The sequence below is a fragment of the Mycena indigotica genome (assembly GCF_014461135.1).
Source record: "Mycena indigotica strain 171206Taipei chromosome Unknown Mind.scaff0010, whole genome shotgun sequence".
Classification (NCBI taxonomy): domain Eukaryota; kingdom Fungi; phylum Basidiomycota; class Agaricomycetes; order Agaricales; family Mycenaceae; genus Mycena; species Mycena indigotica.
Window position 1 is genome coordinate 1179700 of NW_023503009.1, and position 18041 is coordinate 1197740.

At 47.7% G+C, this 18041-nt stretch overlaps 2 protein-coding genes across 2 annotated transcripts; both read left to right on the forward strand.

Annotated features, from left to right (window-relative positions):
• Positions 1–4920: 4920 nt before the first annotated feature.
• MIND_01121000 (Fe2OG dioxygenase domain-containing protein) lies at positions 4921–6116 on the forward strand (the record flags this gene model as incomplete). The annotated part of the gene is made up of 4 exons (XM_037367767.1): positions 4921–5048; positions 5100–5400; positions 5470–5578; positions 5626–6116. 4 exons carry the CDS (start codon positions 4921–4923, stop codon positions 6114–6116), a joined length of 1029 nt encoding a protein of 342 aa, XP_037215599.1.
• A 1740-nt stretch (positions 6117–7856) lies between these two features.
• MIND_01121100 (uncharacterized protein) lies at positions 7857–9209 on the forward strand (the record flags this gene model as incomplete). The annotated part of the gene is made up of 1 exon (XM_037367768.1): positions 7857–9209. The coding sequence occupies one exon, from the start codon at positions 7857–7859 to the stop codon at positions 9207–9209; it is 1353 nt and encodes a 450-aa protein (XP_037215600.1).
• Between the last annotated feature and the right edge of the window lie 8832 nt (positions 9210–18041).

Sequence of the window (18041 nt, forward strand, 5' to 3'; positions counted from 1 at the left end):
TTGGCGGCAGGGTGCGGTCCTTCGGTTTACCAGGCATCAGGAATGATCATGAGACGGGGTAGAGATGGTGGTTTGTGGTGGTTTGTACAGAGTGGCAAAGTTTGTTGGGAAGTCATATTGGGCGGACAATGGAGGTCTGGCGAAGAGGGCGTCATGGGAAGCGGAGAGCAAAGCGACAATCCCAAAATGACATTTGACAGCTCTTGCCGAGCGTGCCGTTGTCCGATCAGCCGATGATGTAAGGCTTCTCACGAGTGTCACGGATAAATACCTGTACTCTACCTGCAGGTAATTTAGGCTTCAAAACCAATACCTGCATTTGCAGCATCCGTGGGAAACAGGTACCTGTACTCACGGATACGGGTACCTGCACGGATTATCCACAGGTATTTTGAATAAAATATTAGGATACTGAGGTATATTGACAATATTAAGAGCTTATATAGGATATAGTATCCAGTAATATACTGATATGGACACCACAGGGCATAAGAAGACTGTAGTGACTGGAATATATGGAAGATAATAAAAATTCAGATCTTCAAGAGTCATACCTGTACTCTTGGCATCCGTGGGAAACGGATACCTGTATCCGCGGATGTCAAACCTGCGGATGTTTTCCTGCAGGTACCTGTGCAAACATCCGCGGGTGTTGACACTCGTGCGGAGCTTTACGATGATGGGGGTGCGGGCCCAAAAACCCTGACACAGTCGATGCCCTTTCCTCACCGCCCACAGCCTCTTCCCCTGCAAACCACAACTTCCTCAACCAACGTTCATATCCATCCACCACGGCAATTTGCTCTGGGCCCATTTCGTGACTCCCTTCTTGAGCTCGTCATCCCCTTCCTCGGTACCTTCATGCTGGGAGCGTTTCCCGCCCTATTTCTGCTTTCAAGACGTAGCGCGGGCTTGAGCAAGACGTTTTCAATCCGGAGAGAGAATACCAGAACTCTGTGTCGCGCATTTGGACTGCTAATGCTGCGGAACATGACTATATAATCCAAAACACTTCCCCCGTAGTTTCGACATATTGGCTTTCAACCAACGACTTTCCCGATAACCAGGATAATGCCACAGTCCGGCTCTTTTGTCCCGCCATCTTTTCATGGCCTTGTTCTCCACATCGTTCTTCCCTTCGTCGTCATGTTGGTCCTGTCCACCCTCTTGACCTCCGCGTCTGTAACAGGACACCAGCATTCGACACAGAAGGCACGAAAATACCCATAAACCAGTTCCCTTTCTGTTTTCTCGCGACCAAATGTCGACTGAATATGAAATCTGCCTACAAACGTTGGGGCGCAAACGAACGAGCTCCCGGACCTCAAAACACCCACTTCTATCACGCGCGCTTGTCCCGAAATCATTCCGTTGGCCAGTTCCAAGGCTTGAGATGGCCCCCCTCCTCCCCATGGATATACGACCATATTCTGCGCTCTTATACCCCCCCCCCAAAAAAAAAACTTTCGCTCGCGCAGGCTCCGTGTCACTAATACATGGAGTAATATGTCTGGAGCAGAATTCTGTGTCCTTCCCTCTCTTCGACGATAACTGGGCTGATTGAAGTAATTGGCTTCCCTTACGTTTCCACTCTTCATCCATCATTACCATTGACTTCTCCAACTGCAATACACCACTACAACCCCCCCGCTAGAGTCCACGAGCGATATCATGGCCCCCGTTCCGAATTTGCCTTTCGGACCAGGCGACGAGCGTTGTCTTGGGTCGTTTTTTCGTGACCTCGTGCTCTATGTGGAGAAAGAACCAGATACACCGTCTGAGACCAATATCACAACGGAGGCGGGCTTGGTGTTGCGTTTTGTCAGTTTGAAAAGGCCGTGTTGCGACAGTTCCAACGATATGGCGGCGGTGATGAATGCGGAACATATATACCTTATGGTTCTTCCTTATCCCCATGCCCTCTACCCCATATATATGTTTCTGCTTCTGCTCCCTGCACGATAATATCTGGCCTTCACATGTCCTTCTCCTACCGTTCCTTGACACGTCCAAACTACAGAACAGACTCCTCCTTATAGTCTAGATGTCCACGGACACTGGAAGAGAATCTGTAGATTCATTCACGACACGGCTAAACCCGCTGATACTGTGTTGTCGTTGTCGGCCAGCAGCGTTGAGGTCGTGGGATGGCCTGTCCTTGAAGCTGACGGCTAAGAACAACTTGAAGACGTCTGGATTTTCCATAACCTGGCAGAAGATATCAATCTGGATCAGGTGAGTTGAGGAGTTACGTTGGCGAACATCTGTTGTATGGCAACAGTCTCTGGACTGTCCGGATTTTTGATGTCCGAGGCTTGATAGCTGATCCTGCATCAATCTGGACCCCAGAAACTAGATCAAGTGGGCACTTGCCTTTCTTCAGCAGACCTCTCTATATAAAACCTGTAAAGCTTTGAGACCGAGATTACATAGGTATGGTGGGTGTTGCAGAGTGCCAGTGTGGAAGAGGCAGAGTAATATTGAGCAATAGCATTCAATTCATCGAGACAGTCTCTCACCCTGAGGATTGAGAAGAAAATGGAGGATTTTTAAAAATTTTAATGATGGTAATAAGTATCCCCAAAAGGGACACCTTTATTTGTTGGGAAAAACGATTCAAAAAGACTTAATGAATGAAATAGCAATCTTGTCAGAAAAAAAGGCCAATATTATAATACAAAAAGGCTCCTTGGGACCAAAAAAGTTCCATTTTTCCCCCCTACAGGCAAGCTTTTTTTTCTTTTTGCTACAATCTGGGAAGCTGTTTTTTACCCATAGATTTATTTTCTATCCACTTGACCTTTTTCAACTTTTTTTTCCAATAAATAAAGATGTCCCTTTTGGGGGCAAATATTACCCTCCAGTTTTCTTTGGACTCCTTGGGGTGTATCAAACCCTTGCCCTGGTCATGTGGCCTTGCCAGTGATGTATAATTTGACTATCTACTGTACAGGGAGTGGAAGGGAGAGGGTATGGGCATATGTGGAGGGTATAAATGAGCGGATTGGAAAGATGTCTGGTGAAGAGGATGGTAGAGCATCAGGAAAACCCAAACTTACTAGGGTGACCTGGTGGAGCTGGAGAGCTGGAAGACCTGGTGTTAGTGGGCTCCAGAAGAGGAAATTGTGCAAGCTAGATGCCAGTACATGTCAGAAGTTGCTACAATTTTCAAATAAAATTTCATTTGCATGGTGGTCTATGTATTTGTTTACCTGAAAAGCTTGAAAGGCATCCAGAGAATGAATATATTGCAAGTCCCAGGGAATATGATGGTAAACGATAGTAACAAACCAGGTGGTGGAGCCCCAAGTCCGCATTTCAGGCTCAACAATCCACATGCCCGTTTCATTATTGGGAGAATTGTAAGGGCAACCCCGGAGGCCTGAGATCAAGGCCTAGCAGGGGAGGATCCAAAGCGTGAACATTGGTAAGCAAATACAAACAAAGCTGACCTAGCAGGGGAGGATCCAAAGAGAAGAAACTCTAAGGGTCCGCCTGCTAGGGAGCTGACTATATACTGCTTGTCCGTAGCTGCCGCTGTCGGGCACAGAAAGCTTGGGCGGCGTCGCAGGCAAGGTCCCAGGGCGACCGTTGGGAGGGTGTTGACGGATCGGTGATTGTGCGGGCGAGATGGAGGGCCGGACCGGAGACGGAACCGGAGACAGAACCGGAATCGGACCGGAATCGGAGGCGTCTCCGAGGGGCCGAAAGGGGGGTTCCCCTGACAAGTACATGGTACGCTATCGCACTACGTGGGCCCACAAAGGGGTGATCGGACACCCTGGCCTCTCCTACTCCTCCTTGTCCTTGTTCCTGGCTGCAGAGGGGACGATCGTACATCCCTTGCGGGCCAGGCGCTACTACTAACCTCCTAGCACTCCTCCCCAGTCCCCTGGTGTCGAATTGGGCTCGGCAACGGCTTGACACGTCGTTCTCGGTCACATGCTTCCCACGTGTGTGTTCCTCCTACTAGGGTGCATGTTCCCCGTTGTCAGGTGCTGCGTGTTTACAAGCCCGTGGTGGCCCGACACTAGCACCGGAGCGGACGGGCCAGGTCTTATCTGTGACATCGCAGGCTGCTGTTGAGTCGATGGAACGTGGGCCCGAGAGTGCTGGTGGTGTCTATCCGATGGGTGCAGGGAATAGTGGTGGCGATGTCGTGGGTCAGGACCGAGGGGTTTGGTGTCCAGTTGTACCATTTTCTTATTCTACCAAACCAAATAAACAATGTTTTTGTTATTAACTACAATGTATGAACTGTCTGGTCAAGAGAGGCCAGCACCAATAAACCTTTTGAAGTCCAGAACACAGTGTAAGCAATTGCAACACCTAAACGGGCCGGCCCGTCCTTGCCACGCTGGCCATCAGCTTGTAATCTTCCACCTCCAACAATTCAATGGTCATTTGTAAGACCCCTTGAGGCACCAACAGACTGGCAAGGTTTTGTGGCTGATTTCGCCGATTTTGGCATGTTCAAGCCCGGTAAGCCCTTGACACCTTCTCCATTTTTTTGCTGATGGCTCAATCTCCTTTGTAATCTGAGTATCATTTCAGTTGAATAGCCAGTAGGTACTCAAGTTTCTAATGGAACAAGTCTTCTGGGGGCCTGGGGCTGAACAGGCTAAGAACAATCTATTGAGGGTAGTCCACATATGCAGCTTTGTTTTGGGCATCTTCGTACACAAGTGTTACAGGCTATTGGCTAAGATGTAGGTAGCTGGGGTCCCTGATCACACAATCACACCACATCAATGTTCCGACGTCAAAATTTTGACAGTCCAGAGACTGTTGCCATACTGTTGAAACTTGGAAGGAAGACAGGACCAGGGCAACGTTAACTGGGAAGATGATAATGTGACTCGGCAGTCACGGCACGTGCTTATGACTCGACACGAAAAGGGGCAGTCCTCGACTACAACAATGGCTGAAGCGCACCTCTCTGCGCTGCGCGAAGCTATGAAGCAGTCTACGCCGTGGACATGCGGTGTGCTTGATGTCTGGCCCGAGGACTTGGCGCTGTTCTACAAGCAGACTGCCAGCAATGAACGGTGGGCTTGTGCGTTGCAGCTGCTCCAACTGAACGTTGACGATTTCTGAAGACTGGCCGCGGCGATGCTCAACTTTGCAGAGGCAACTGAGGCGTGTGAGCCCGCGACATTTGGGCTGGGGACAGAAGACGTGCTTGACGAGGGCTACCGCAAGGCGGGGCAACTCGACTGCGGAAACTTTGCTGCGTCGCTTGATATTGGGACGCTTAATATTCTCGATGAAATTGTTGGAGAGCGCGATATAGGCGCGATGCAGTATGGGTGGCCCGTGCATGGGATATGCCGGGCAGGAGATATTCCGGACCGATGTCACGTGCTCCTCAGTCACGGTCGTTTCCCATCCACGACTGAGGTATGCCGTTCCATTCATTCCGTAGCTACCTACTTATCATTGTAGTCTTCTACAGGTAGCTTCCTATAGAGTCGTTTCCCATCCACGACTGAGTCTTCTACAGAAATCATGCCGGAGTTGCTCGAAGGACGCGATGACGCGGTTATCCGGGCGGAGCTTTATAAGCTAAATGTGTATGGTGAGTCCGATCCTTGAATCTTCTGCCTTTTATCGAACGTTCTCCAGGCCCTGGTTCTTTCTTCAAGTCTCATAAGGACACGCCCCGTGGAAAAAGCATGGTTGGCTCGCTCGTCATTGTTCTCCCCACAGAGCATCAAGGCGGACAATTAAACTTATCACACGGCCAGAACTCGTTCATGTTTGACTCTGCAATACAACTTGCTGGTAAAAACGGCTCAATCGCATACATCGCCTTCTTCAGCGATGTCACCCATGCTGTCGAGCCCGTTATCGCTGGCCATCGGGTCACACTCACCTACCATCTTCTCCTTTCACTCAAATCGTCCTCGCATGATCTGAATACCGTGACAAGACAGCCATCGTCTGAGGCTGAAGTCGCCTTCCAGACGGCGTTGGCTGCGCTGCTTGCCGACACTGCTTTCCTACCCGAAGGCGGTTTCCTTGGCTTTGGTCTTGAGCACGAGTACCCGTCCCACGCACAATTTCCGACCCACTGGCAAACACCATCGGCCACGTGCTGTCTATGCTCAAGTTAGTGTACACCACACCGGGCGACATGGACTGGGATGGGGGTGAGGGTGTGCGCATGGCGCTGGACGGCGTGCTCGACCTGCGAAAGATCTGGGGGGGCGGAGGAGGACTCAAGGGAGGTCGAAGACGAGCTTAGACGCACGGGCCAGCCGCTTGTGCGCTCAAACGCGGCAGGCAGACAGGCAAGTGCGCAGCTGCATGCGGACGAGCACCTGGTGTCAGTATATCGGGTGACAGAACCCCAACCCGAAGACGAGAGGAATAGGGCAGAGTCGGCGTATATCGCGATGGGGAATGAGCCGGTGTTGGACCATATGTATGGGCAGGCGGTACTTCTCGTGGAGATACCGGGTGCAAAGGATCCGGAGCGGGCATAGAGTTGGACCAGATATTTAAGTATTGCTAGGGTTAGCCCCTAAGTATCACTAAGAGCGCAATTGCGTTAATAATTTTTTTTTCTCCGAAAACTTTAGTCTCGCTCGCAATCCTTTCTTCTGACCCGTGAAGACAGTCGTTCACGAGAGCGAAAACTTGTGTATTTCTAGTAAGCGACTTCAGGTGGTTGTTTCTCTCGAGTGTACCAAGCCAAGATTGTCAGACTCAGAGTCTCTAGTGTCTTGCAAGTTTCAGGCTACTAGTAAATGTGTGCATGTCCAGCTATACTTTAAGCCGATTTCTACAATATGGCGAAGAAATCCGAGGGCGCATTTGAAAGCCAGAGTATGCGAGCACCAATTCATGAGCTCCCAGTGAGAAGGTCGCGCAAGATGGGCTACCACTATTGCTTGGACTAACAGCTTGGGTAGGTCGTCGGCACCGGAGGTGTGCAGTCGTCCAGTGAAGATGAAATATCTAGGCAATCGGGAACAACCATCGCCTGGCCGAAAAAGGAAATACCATCTTGTCCTTTTCCTCCATGTCGTTTGGTACACCCGTCTGCGGCGCGCGGGCCGCCTTTCTTGATCCCATCCCTTGGGGGTATGCCATACAACCGGGCGTGTACAGAGCTTGAAGGCCGATTACGTGGCACGTTTGACTGGAAAGACGACGACAGCACGCGGGTCGACTAGGAGGGGTGGGGCAGAGATTTATTGTTGAGGGAGGGAGTTGTGCTGGGGCCAGCCTCCAACCAGTCACTGCTCCGTCGTAAATCTGCGATATCCTAGAGCAAGTGTCAGTTTGATTGAATATACCTGATTTGGTGTAATTTGATGATATGTGACAATGTGACGCCAGAGTTTTTCGATTTAGCTCGCAGTCGTAAATCGAAAAACTCTGGCGTCACATTGTCACATATCATCAAATTACACCAAATCAGGTATATTCAATCAAACTGACACTTGCTCTAGGATATCGCAGATTTACGACGGAGCAGTGACTGGTTGGAGGCTGGCAAGTCTAGCGCGTTTGGTCAAAGGCGCATACGCGCCCTCACAGTGGATGTATACCTTGGCGCGACTATATGCAACGGTTCTGATGATTCAAGGCGCGTTCTTCGGCTAGCTTTCTCAGTAGCCAAGCTCATTTCCCGCAGAACTCGCGAAAACGCGGCAATAGCACTATATTCCTCCATCTTCTTTCTCTTCAAAAACGTCCTCCCCCTTTCCACACGTCGTCTTGCGCTCTCCTCGACAATTAAATACGGACGGGACACTGTTGTCATTATTTGTTGGCGAATAAGGTCGAAAACACCACACGTTCAACCGTTGGATAACTCCCCTCGGTTGCCTCTTGCATCCGGAGAAATGACTTACCGCGCGTCCCCTCACATCGCCTTATCACCTGCGGCTGTTGTAAAACAACTCCACGACCTCATTCCCGAGTTCGCCAATGCCCTCCTCCTCCCGCATCACGTAACGCGATTCGTGGCCATATTCTGCCAGTCAAAACATATCCCTCGGTTATTGGATGTCTTCGTTTCTTACTGGAACTATATATGGTCTACGAAACAATGCCTCAGCCACTTTGTCGTCCCCCGGGCGCTGAAGCCGTGGATACACTTTCCTCCCAACCCACTGCCTTTTTCCACGCAAACCACCGCTTCCCCAACAACCATTAACACACATCCACCATGGCAATTTACTCTGGGCCCCTTTAACGGCTCCCTTCTCGACCTCTTCCTCGACATCTTCACGCTGTCAAAATTCTACGTCATGTTTCTGCTCTTGAACGTCGAAGAGGGTTGGAGACAGGCATTCACACTTCCACTGTTGGCAGATATTTGCGCCGCTCGTTTGGACTGCAGATGTCGCGGAAAACGACCATCAAATCCATATCGCCTCCTGACCAGTCTTTGCATCTCGCGTCTTCACCAACGGCTTTCCCAAAAAATTGTTTACAACAACAAATCGCACGATTTTGTCCCGCCACCATTCCACGACCTCGTTCTCGATGTTGTTCCTCCCTTCCTCCTGATATCGGTCCTGTCCACCTTCTTCTGCTCCGCCTCCTGGATTGGACACCGCGCGATACAGGACGCTCATATACTTCAAGATGAACACTTACATGCGCACGAACCCGTTCCATTCCGTCTTCCGACCGCCACATGTCGACCAAATCCGAATTCTCCATTACACCACTTTCGAGCACAAACGAACGACTTCCCCGATATCAGATCTCCCTCTTCCAGCACGCGCGCTTGTCGCAGGACGACTCCCTTGGCCAAATTCGACTCTCTAGATGCCCTTCCTCCTCATCTCCTTGATATATCGCCATATCCTGCCGTTTTTCTGTCTCCAAACCTTTGCTCGCTCATCTTCCGTGTCATTGACGTGTGGAATAATTGTGTCTCGAGCAAGAATCATCGTCGTTACCTCACTTCGTCGATGATTGCACCGATACAAGCCCTTGGGCCTCCCCCGTTTAGAGCCACAAGCGATGGCCCCGTTCCGAATTTGCTTCCAGGCCAGGCGACGAGCGCTGTCTTCACTCGTTCTCGCCAATTTCTACACAATCTGCGGGTGTTCTACGGGGAGCTAAAGCGGTATGGAGTCGAGGGGGATGGCGTGTGCATGCTGATGTGGCTGCAATACATAATGTCATCCGGTGGGGGCGGATTTTGGATGTCGGTCTTCGTCTGGATGCCTGACCAGACATGAATTTGCTCTTACGCTGGAACATACACGCTACTGTCTGCTATGCTACTACACCATATCTATCTCCACGTCTCTCTATTTCTCTTTCTCCTCTACACCGTACTATTTACTCTGAAGTCTACTACATATTCATCATCTTACGGTACTGATCTCGGACTCTTCTTCCATACTCAGGCTTATCTGTCTTCTTGCATCCACAGGTTTGATAGTAAGATAAGTTTGTAGTGGTGGTCGAAAGTTAATACTACAGTATAAGATTGGCTTGGCTCCGAGGCAAACGTTGTCGGTACTGGCGCGCAGAAGAAAGTACTAGTGGCCTTGGAAACGACCTTCAGAGGTGTCTAATGGCTCGCTAGCCTGAGACCCGTTAAACAGCGCATTTCGATTCCTGCTTCCATATCGTTCTTCTCAGACAACAAGCATTCGGCATCGTTACATCTGTCATCTCCAAAAACTACCACTACTTATTTATGTCTTCTCCGAGTCAGAGTAGTGGCTTGTGACTGGCCCCACTGTGAGTCTAGAACCAGATGAATTTCAAGTCAAAGTGTAAAAAGACAATAGAGATTATCAGCAGCCGCAAAAAATGGCCTTCAGAAATTTTGAACTAGCCTCTGAGTTTTAGAAATAATTTTTGAGAATGCCAAGGCTTTTCATTGAAAAATTGTGAGTTTTCTGGTTGTACAGCTATAACTGGGTGGTGAAAGACATTCATTTTCACTGTAAAATATTTGAAGCTGTTCTCAAATTTGTCTCATCAGTAGATCAATCTCCCTCAAATATTTTAGAAAACCAAGTGCTGATAATCTCTAATGAAATCTTTCATTTTTACAATGAAATTGCAAAATCTGTTTTCTTAAGTAGATTCCAAAAATATGGGTCCATGAACTTCATGCGAATTTTGGGTGAAATCTTTCATATTCCCTATGGAATTCATATTGATTTGGGATGAATTTCACTTTTGGTGGCTACTTGAAATTCATTTGGTATGAGTTCCATAGTGCCCGTGACAAAGCCAAAGCCAGAAATTCACTATGTAAGAACGAATAAGCGGAGATTTGGCTTCGCTTGTATACACTCCAGTCTGACGCCAATCATTGGAATCCAATTTTCCCGAGGCTCGCATTGAGCTCCAGGTACCATTGCCGTCCCGCTTGCTTCAAACCATACAAGCCTTAGACTTTCAGCAATCTCCAGAATCCCGCTCCAAGTATTGACGGCTTGCGCATGTAGATTTCTTCCTCAAGTGGACCATTAAGGAAAGCCGTCTTGACGTCGACTTGACGTAGTTCCATATCGAATCTCGCTACAAGCGCAAGAATCAGACGAATTGATTCCCATCGAGCAACAGGTGCAAAAGTGTAAACGAAATCTTGGCCTGGGATCTGAGTAAAGCCTTTGGCCACAAGTCTCGCTTTGAATTGGGCAATCAGCCCGTCTCGGTTGCGTTTAATGTGCAGCACCCATTTCGAGTCGACAGCTTTCCGACCAAAAGGAAGCTCCTTCACTTCTTCGTACACTCCCTTGGCCTTCAACGCTTCCAGCTCCTCATATAGAGCTGCCAACCAATAGGTCCAGTAAATGGACGATTTTGCTTCTTGTACCGAGTTAGGGTCTTTCGCTTCTGGATCGGTGAGTGCAGCATTCACTCTGATGAATTCGGTTTCGGCGGCCACAAAACACTGAATGAGTTTAGGAAAATCGCTGATGTCGCACTCGATTTCGAGTTTGGTATCATCAACAAGGATGGTGACACGCGGGCGCTACGGCGGGTGGTGGTCGTCGACAAGCAAGGCGCAGCAAGGTGGCGAAAGGCAAGCCAGCGCGATGAGTAAGGCTTGTTAAGCCTTACTCAGCGGCTAACTAAGCCTCAGGTAAGCCACCAAGGGAACGGGGCAACGTCGCCAGAGACGCGAGGCGGTGGTAGCGACGAGGGCGCTGCGGAGTGACCGCAGCACCGTGACGGAGTGACGGGAAAAGAGCTATAAATTAGGCACCCCATGTACCTATAGCACCAGTGAATCTTAGTGGGATTGCAAGGGAATACGCCCTGCGGGGCATTTTGAATACGATCATTGACAGACGCCGTCTGCCAATCAACGGAGCGCTAATGCCGTCGGACCGATACTCTATTGCGACAACTATATACATGTACCTACTCGTTCCCACGACTCTTGCCGCTGAGCGGACAAGTCTTTAACGTTAAACAACCACTTAAACACACTACTATTGGATATCCCCTGGGTTGCCACAGTCATATACTTTGACTGGAACCCCCGAATACGCACGCGAATAATGATACCGACCTTGTATTGGGAAGAACTATCTACTACATTTGGGATTGCTGGATTTGTTTTGGTTTGGGTTGTTGAGTGAGTGTTTTGTTTTGTTTTCTTTCACATCTCCAGCGCCCTTTTTGGCTCTTTCCTTTCCCACCCACACCCCGGTTTCCCGCGTTTCATCTGGAGCCCACCGCGAGGGGGTTCATCCAGAATATTCAACAAATATTATATTGTGTTGATCACATATAAACAACGAGTTCAAGACTATCTGCGGCGCATATAGCAAGAAATTTGGAAAGAGAGAAAGCACGTGATCGCGCAGAGCGCTGGTCAGAATTACGTAATACACAAGTCACATCTGGTCATATTGATCCAGACACAACACAAACTGAAGTAGTTGAAGAAGACTCTTTGGAACTAGAAGGACACATACTGGCTGGACTACCTTCTATCCTTGAAGAGCCTGAGCTAGAAGAAGGAGAGATATTGGAGAACAGTACTGGAGACTATCATCACCTATTACCATTGATTGGTAACAGGAACACAGCAACTCCTTCTTTAAACATTTCATCCTCAAGTGCACAACCAGAAGCAGGGCATCAGGAGAGAGTAGGAGCTTGGATTGAATTATTGGCTGCTGCACTTAGGCCAGACCCAGAAGATATCCCTGAAGATAATTCAGAGGGAGAAGTTAAACAAGAAGAACAAGAACAGGACCTTGGAGAGACAAACCTTGAGCAGGCTCTAGGATTTGACTTTGAGAATCCAGATAACTACCACAACTGGGATACTGATCTCCCATATACAACACCTATACCTGGTTCACCAAGTTCCAGTTCATCATCTTCATCCAACAACCAAGCACCAATGGCAGCAAACCAGGCTAGCAATGGGACAAATGCTGCTACATTTAAAATACCAAGACCATGGGAAACAGGAGTCCCTAGGTTCACATCAGAGGACAAGAATGATTTGATTGATTTCTTTGATCAAGTTGATGATATCATCACTTTGGGAAAAGTCAATCAGGATCAGGAAAAGAAGACTATGCTGACCAGTTACCTTTCCAACAAGAGGAAAGAAGAGTGGAGACTCTTGACAGAGTACACAGATATTACCAAGACCTATGAAGAGTTCAAGAAGGCAATCAAGAAGATCTATCCTGAGGTAGAGGAAGACAGGTTGGGTACCATGAGGGACCTAGAGGAGTTATGTGACGAGTATCATGGCATTCGTCACACTCAGGAAGGAAAACTTACCCGATTTGGGTTGAAGTTTAAGGCTTTGATCAAGAAACTTCAGAAGGACCCTGCTATAATCCTGAATAAGGAGGCATGCAGAAGATATCTGGATACCTTGGAGAAAGAGTTTTCCAGATCTTTGAAGACTGTCATGCATACCAAGAATATTCTCAAGGAGGAGACACCACCTGCAGCTGGAGCAGCAGCAACTTCAGACAGGAAGGAGGATTCAATCAAGCTGGATGATTTGATCAAGTTGGCAGAAAGATATGCCAAGACCAATGGTGGAGATACCACCTATGACATCAGTTCACCCACTGAGGTCAGAAGATCAGAGAAATTCCCACGGGTTAAATTGGAGGAACGTGATGTCAGGCTTGATGATCTTGAAGGACAAGTATCTGGTCTAAGGGATATGGTTGATGCTGGACAGAGGCAGACCAAGTCATCTATTAATGAATTGGTTAAGGCTTTCCAAAATCAGAGGAACAATCCACCGCGTGACCGTGACGATCAAGATCAGCGTGACAGGGCACAGAACTCTTATGGCCAACAGGATAGGGGCTATAACAGCAATAGAAGCTATGGAGGAGGCATGAACAGAGGTGGTAATGGTTCTAGTTGCTACTATTGTGGAGACCCAGACCACTTTGCAAGGGATTGTCCTAGGAAGCATCAACATCTGATAAAGGGTTGGATTGTGGTGGAAGATGGCAAGCAGAGGCTGTCTGATGGCAACTTTATTCCACCAGGACCAACACCAGTGGCAGTCAGAGTTGAGGAGTATTGGCAGAGAAAGGGAGCTGCAGGGCAACACTACTATGGTGATGGCTCATCAAACATCAATGATGATGAGTTTGATATGCTCAGAGATGAAGTCAGGACTATCCATGTCAAGCTTAGTCAGCTTGCAGACCAAGGTGGACCCACTTCAAATAATGGGAGATATGTAGCACAACCCACATATATGGCACAGAATGCACCTATGCCTATGAACTCTCCACCAACATAAGCTCCTATGATGGATATGGAATCTTTTGGCAAAGCAGTGTTCAATATGATGAATGCTCAGGGTGGACCCTCTATTCAGTTTGCTCAACAGAAGAAGAGCAAAGGCAACAACTCACAAGGTTCGGGTTTTTAGAGACCTTGATGAAGGAAGGCCAACATCAGAACAGGCCACCTGAGAGGGAGGACATTGATGAACTAGAGGATGATGATGAACCACCAAGACAACCAGCCAAGAGGGCTAAGGTCAACAAGGAGTTGAAGAACCTTCCTTACAAGTTTGTCCAAGTTGGCAGTGGGGCTCGAACTCAGCCACCCAAGGCTAGGCAACCTGTACAGGAGGAGGAACATGAGGGCGCTGGGCGCTCATTCAAGTATAAGGCTCCTATTCAGAGGGAAGGCCTTGCAGAAGATATTTTGGGCAGGATCAATGACACAGAAGTCACCATCAGGCTTGGTGATCTGTTTGGACTTAGCAAGGATCTGCGCAACCGTGAGAAACTTCGTCTCACCAGAGCTAGACATCCAGTGGAGTCAGTACAAGACACTCCTGGAATATCCTTGGCTTCCAACACAGCGCAGATGGTACCAGAAGAACAGTTAAGCTTGGACAGCAATGCAGTGGAAATGAGTGAATTGCCTGAAGTGGAAGGGGTTTTCATCATCAATACTGAGATTGATGGCATGCCTGCTGGATCTATGATTGCACAGGACCCTTATCCGGGCCTTCAATACCTTGATGGTCTTGAAGAGGATGAAACACCAAGGCAAATTTATGTGGCAAGGGACTCTGAACCTCTCAAAGTCACCTATCCACATATTCACTCAACTGGACCAATTGAATGTGTTCTGGATTCTGGATCTCAGATTGTTTCTATGTCATTGGAAACAGCACAAGCATGTGGCTTGATGTGGGACCCATCAATCAACATTTACATGCAATCAGCAAATGGACAATTGGAGAAATCTATGGGACTGGCTAGAAATGTGATGTTCAGATGGGGAGAATTCAAGATCTTCCTACAAGTGCATGTTATCAAGGGACCAGCTTACAAAGTGCTGCTGGGCAGACCTTTTGATGTTTTGACCAAGAGCAGGATGGCACATGAAGGGGAACATCAGATCTTGACTGTGACAGACCCAAATACTGGCAGGAATTGGACTGTACCCACTTTTGACAGGACCAAGAACAGTACTGGTGCTCATAAAGTCAAGGATTCTGCCCCACCTGCTTCAGTAGAGACCAACTTGGGCAAGGGTTTTTACCAGACTTCGATGAATTGGCAGGCTTATGCCAAGGAGAAGAAATTGCCGTGCTAATTGGGTTTGATGAGGATGGAAAGGCCTCAATAGATCAGTTGTACAAACCTGTAGGCGGCAAAATGACTTCAATGAAGACTGTGGAAGCTTATCTGGCTGCCTCTAAGTCAACTGCATCTTGTTTCAAGGAAGACTCAAATGCTAAGGAATTATTTGAAAACTACCAACAACAGAAGGTAGAAGATGTGGAGGGAGTTCCACACAAGGTCTTTGCCAACATATTGGAGGAACCAGTTGGAAAACACAGGAACAGTCAGGCTCAAGAGGGAGAAACTATGCACACAACCCATGAGATGGATGGTGTTGAAAGGTGATTCTGCTGTCAATCAATTGATTTCATCATGTCACACAAAGAGGAATCAGAAATTGAGCAAGAACCTGATGATGTGGCATCCGAGTCTGTGTTTGCTGGCAAGAAGTACAAGCCAGTTGGACTGAAAGTCAGACCTGTTTACACAGAGCTGCCTGAGAGATATAGGATCAAGAGAGAGATCAAGGGTGATCCTCTGGCTGATCTGCCACCTTTGAACCCAAGACCACAAGGGTACAAGGAAGGCAAGAGATACACTAAGGAACGGGCAGAAGACATGGAGAAGAGACATGCAGATTTCCTTCAGCCTGAAGAGATCAAACTGATGCATGAGCTTGTTGGGAATCATGAAGATGGATTTGCTTGGGTTGAGAACGAGCATGGGGATTTCCGCCATGACTTCTTCCCACCAGTGGAATTCCCTGTCATTGAGCATGAGACTTGGGTTGAAAGGACAATCCCAATCCCAAGAGGCCAATTGGAGGAATTCTGCAAGGTCATCAAGAAAAAGTTGGATGCTGGAGTCTATGAACCATCCAATGCATCCTACAGGAGCAAATTCTTTGGAGTTTTGAAGAAGGATGGCAAGAGTATCAGATTAGTACATGCACTGGAGCCCTTGAATGCTGTCACCATTGCACATTCAGGAATTCCACCAGCAACAGAAGAATTGGCCAACCACTTTGCAGGAAGAGCATGTGGTAGATGTTTGGACCTTTATTCTGGATATGATGCCAGAGATATTGCTGAGAGTTCAAGGGACTTCACCACTTTCCAGACACCATTTGGAGCTATGAGACTGGTCAAATTGCCTATGGGTTGGACAAACAGTGTTCCAATTTTCCATGATGATGTGACCTATATCCTTCAAGATGAAATTCCACATGTCACACAACCCTATATTGATGATGTACCATTAAGAGGACCAGGATCAAGATATGAACTACCAGATGGGACACCTGAACCAATCCCTGAGAACCCAGGCATTAGGAGATTTGTCTGGGAGCACTTCCAGAATTTGAACAGAATAGTTCAAAGAATGAAATACTGTGGAGGAACATTCTCAGGCACCAACTCTATCCTATGTGCAGACAAGTTCCATGTGGTTGGACATCTGTGCTCATTTGAAGGGAGAACTGCAGATGCAGACAGAGTTGGAGTTATTGCCCGATGGGGACCTTTGAAGGATGCTTCTGATGTCAGGAAATTCTTGGTTACTGTGGGAGTGCTCAGAATGTTCATCAAGGACTATGCTATATTGGCAAGGCCAATCCAGAAACTAGTCAGGAAGGATGTGGATTTTATCTGGGGTGAAGCATAAGAGAAGGCCATGGTCAAGTTGAAGGAAGCTCTGATCAATGCACCAAGCCTCAAACCACTGAATTATGAGTGGGATTCTGACATTGTCATGGCAGTTGACACTTCTTGGATGGCAGTTGGTCTTCAGATCTATCAGTGTGACCCCAAGGATCCAAAGAAGCGTTACTATGCAAAGTTTGCATCAATTCCTTTGAACAGGAGAGAAGCAGAGTTTTCTCAGCCAAAGAGGGAGCTTTATGGTCTCAAGAGAGCTTTAGAAGCTATGAAGTACTGGTTGCTAGGTTGCAGAAAATTGGTCATTGAGACAGATGCCAAGTATATTCAAGGGATGCTGAATAACCCTGGAATGGGTCCAAATGCAACAATCAACAGATGGATTGAACAGATTTTGATGTTCAAATTCAAGCTCAAGCATGTGAAGGGAGCAACTTTCCCTCCAGATGGCTTGTCTAGGAGAGAGTCTCAACCAGGAGATGAGATCTGGCCACCAGATAAGGATGGTTTTGAGCCAGTTCAACCTCCTGAGGAACATGAAGATTGGGACTATAACATTGATCAGCCTTTGGATTTTGATGACTTCAAGACTGATATTGATACTAGAGGAGGATATGTCCAGAAGATGGTCAATCTGCCCAAATCAGTCAGAGACTTCCAAATGGAAATTGATCAAGCAAGAGAAGAGAACAGAGCATACAACACTCTGGTTCAAGAAGCATACAGGGCAGAGGGACTTGCAATGCCTGCCTATCTTCAAGCAGATTTGCATGAGGATAAATTGCTTCCTGATGAAATTCTCAAAGAGGATGAGAGTGAGAGGGACCTTATGATGAAGCTCACAGATCAAAGGGTGTGAAGATTCTGGATGATAAAATGCTGCTTGTGAAGGAATGGTTGCAAGATACCTTGACAAGACCTGCTGGGATGAGTGATAACAGGAAATTCAAGAGATTTGTGGGGTTGGCATCCAAGTTTTTCCTCAGCAAGGAGGGAAAGCTTTACAAGAAAGGAAAAGAATCAATGCATCAACTAGTGGTGGAGAAACCATATAGGATGTATATGATGAGGGCAGCTCATGATTCTTTGGGACATAGGGGCTCATTTGCAACCAAAGGGTTGTTAGAGTTGAGGTTTTGGTGGCCTGACATGGAGAATGATGTTAGGTGGTATATCAAGACCTGCACTCTTTGCCAGAAGAGAAGATTGAATTTAACAAGAGCACCACCAGTGGTTGCAGCAATTCCTGGAATATTTCAGAAAATTCACTCTGATGTGATGTACATGTCTGAAAAGTCACATGGATGTCATTTTGTGGTAAATGCCAGATGTGCTCTTTCCAGATATGTAGAGGGAAGGG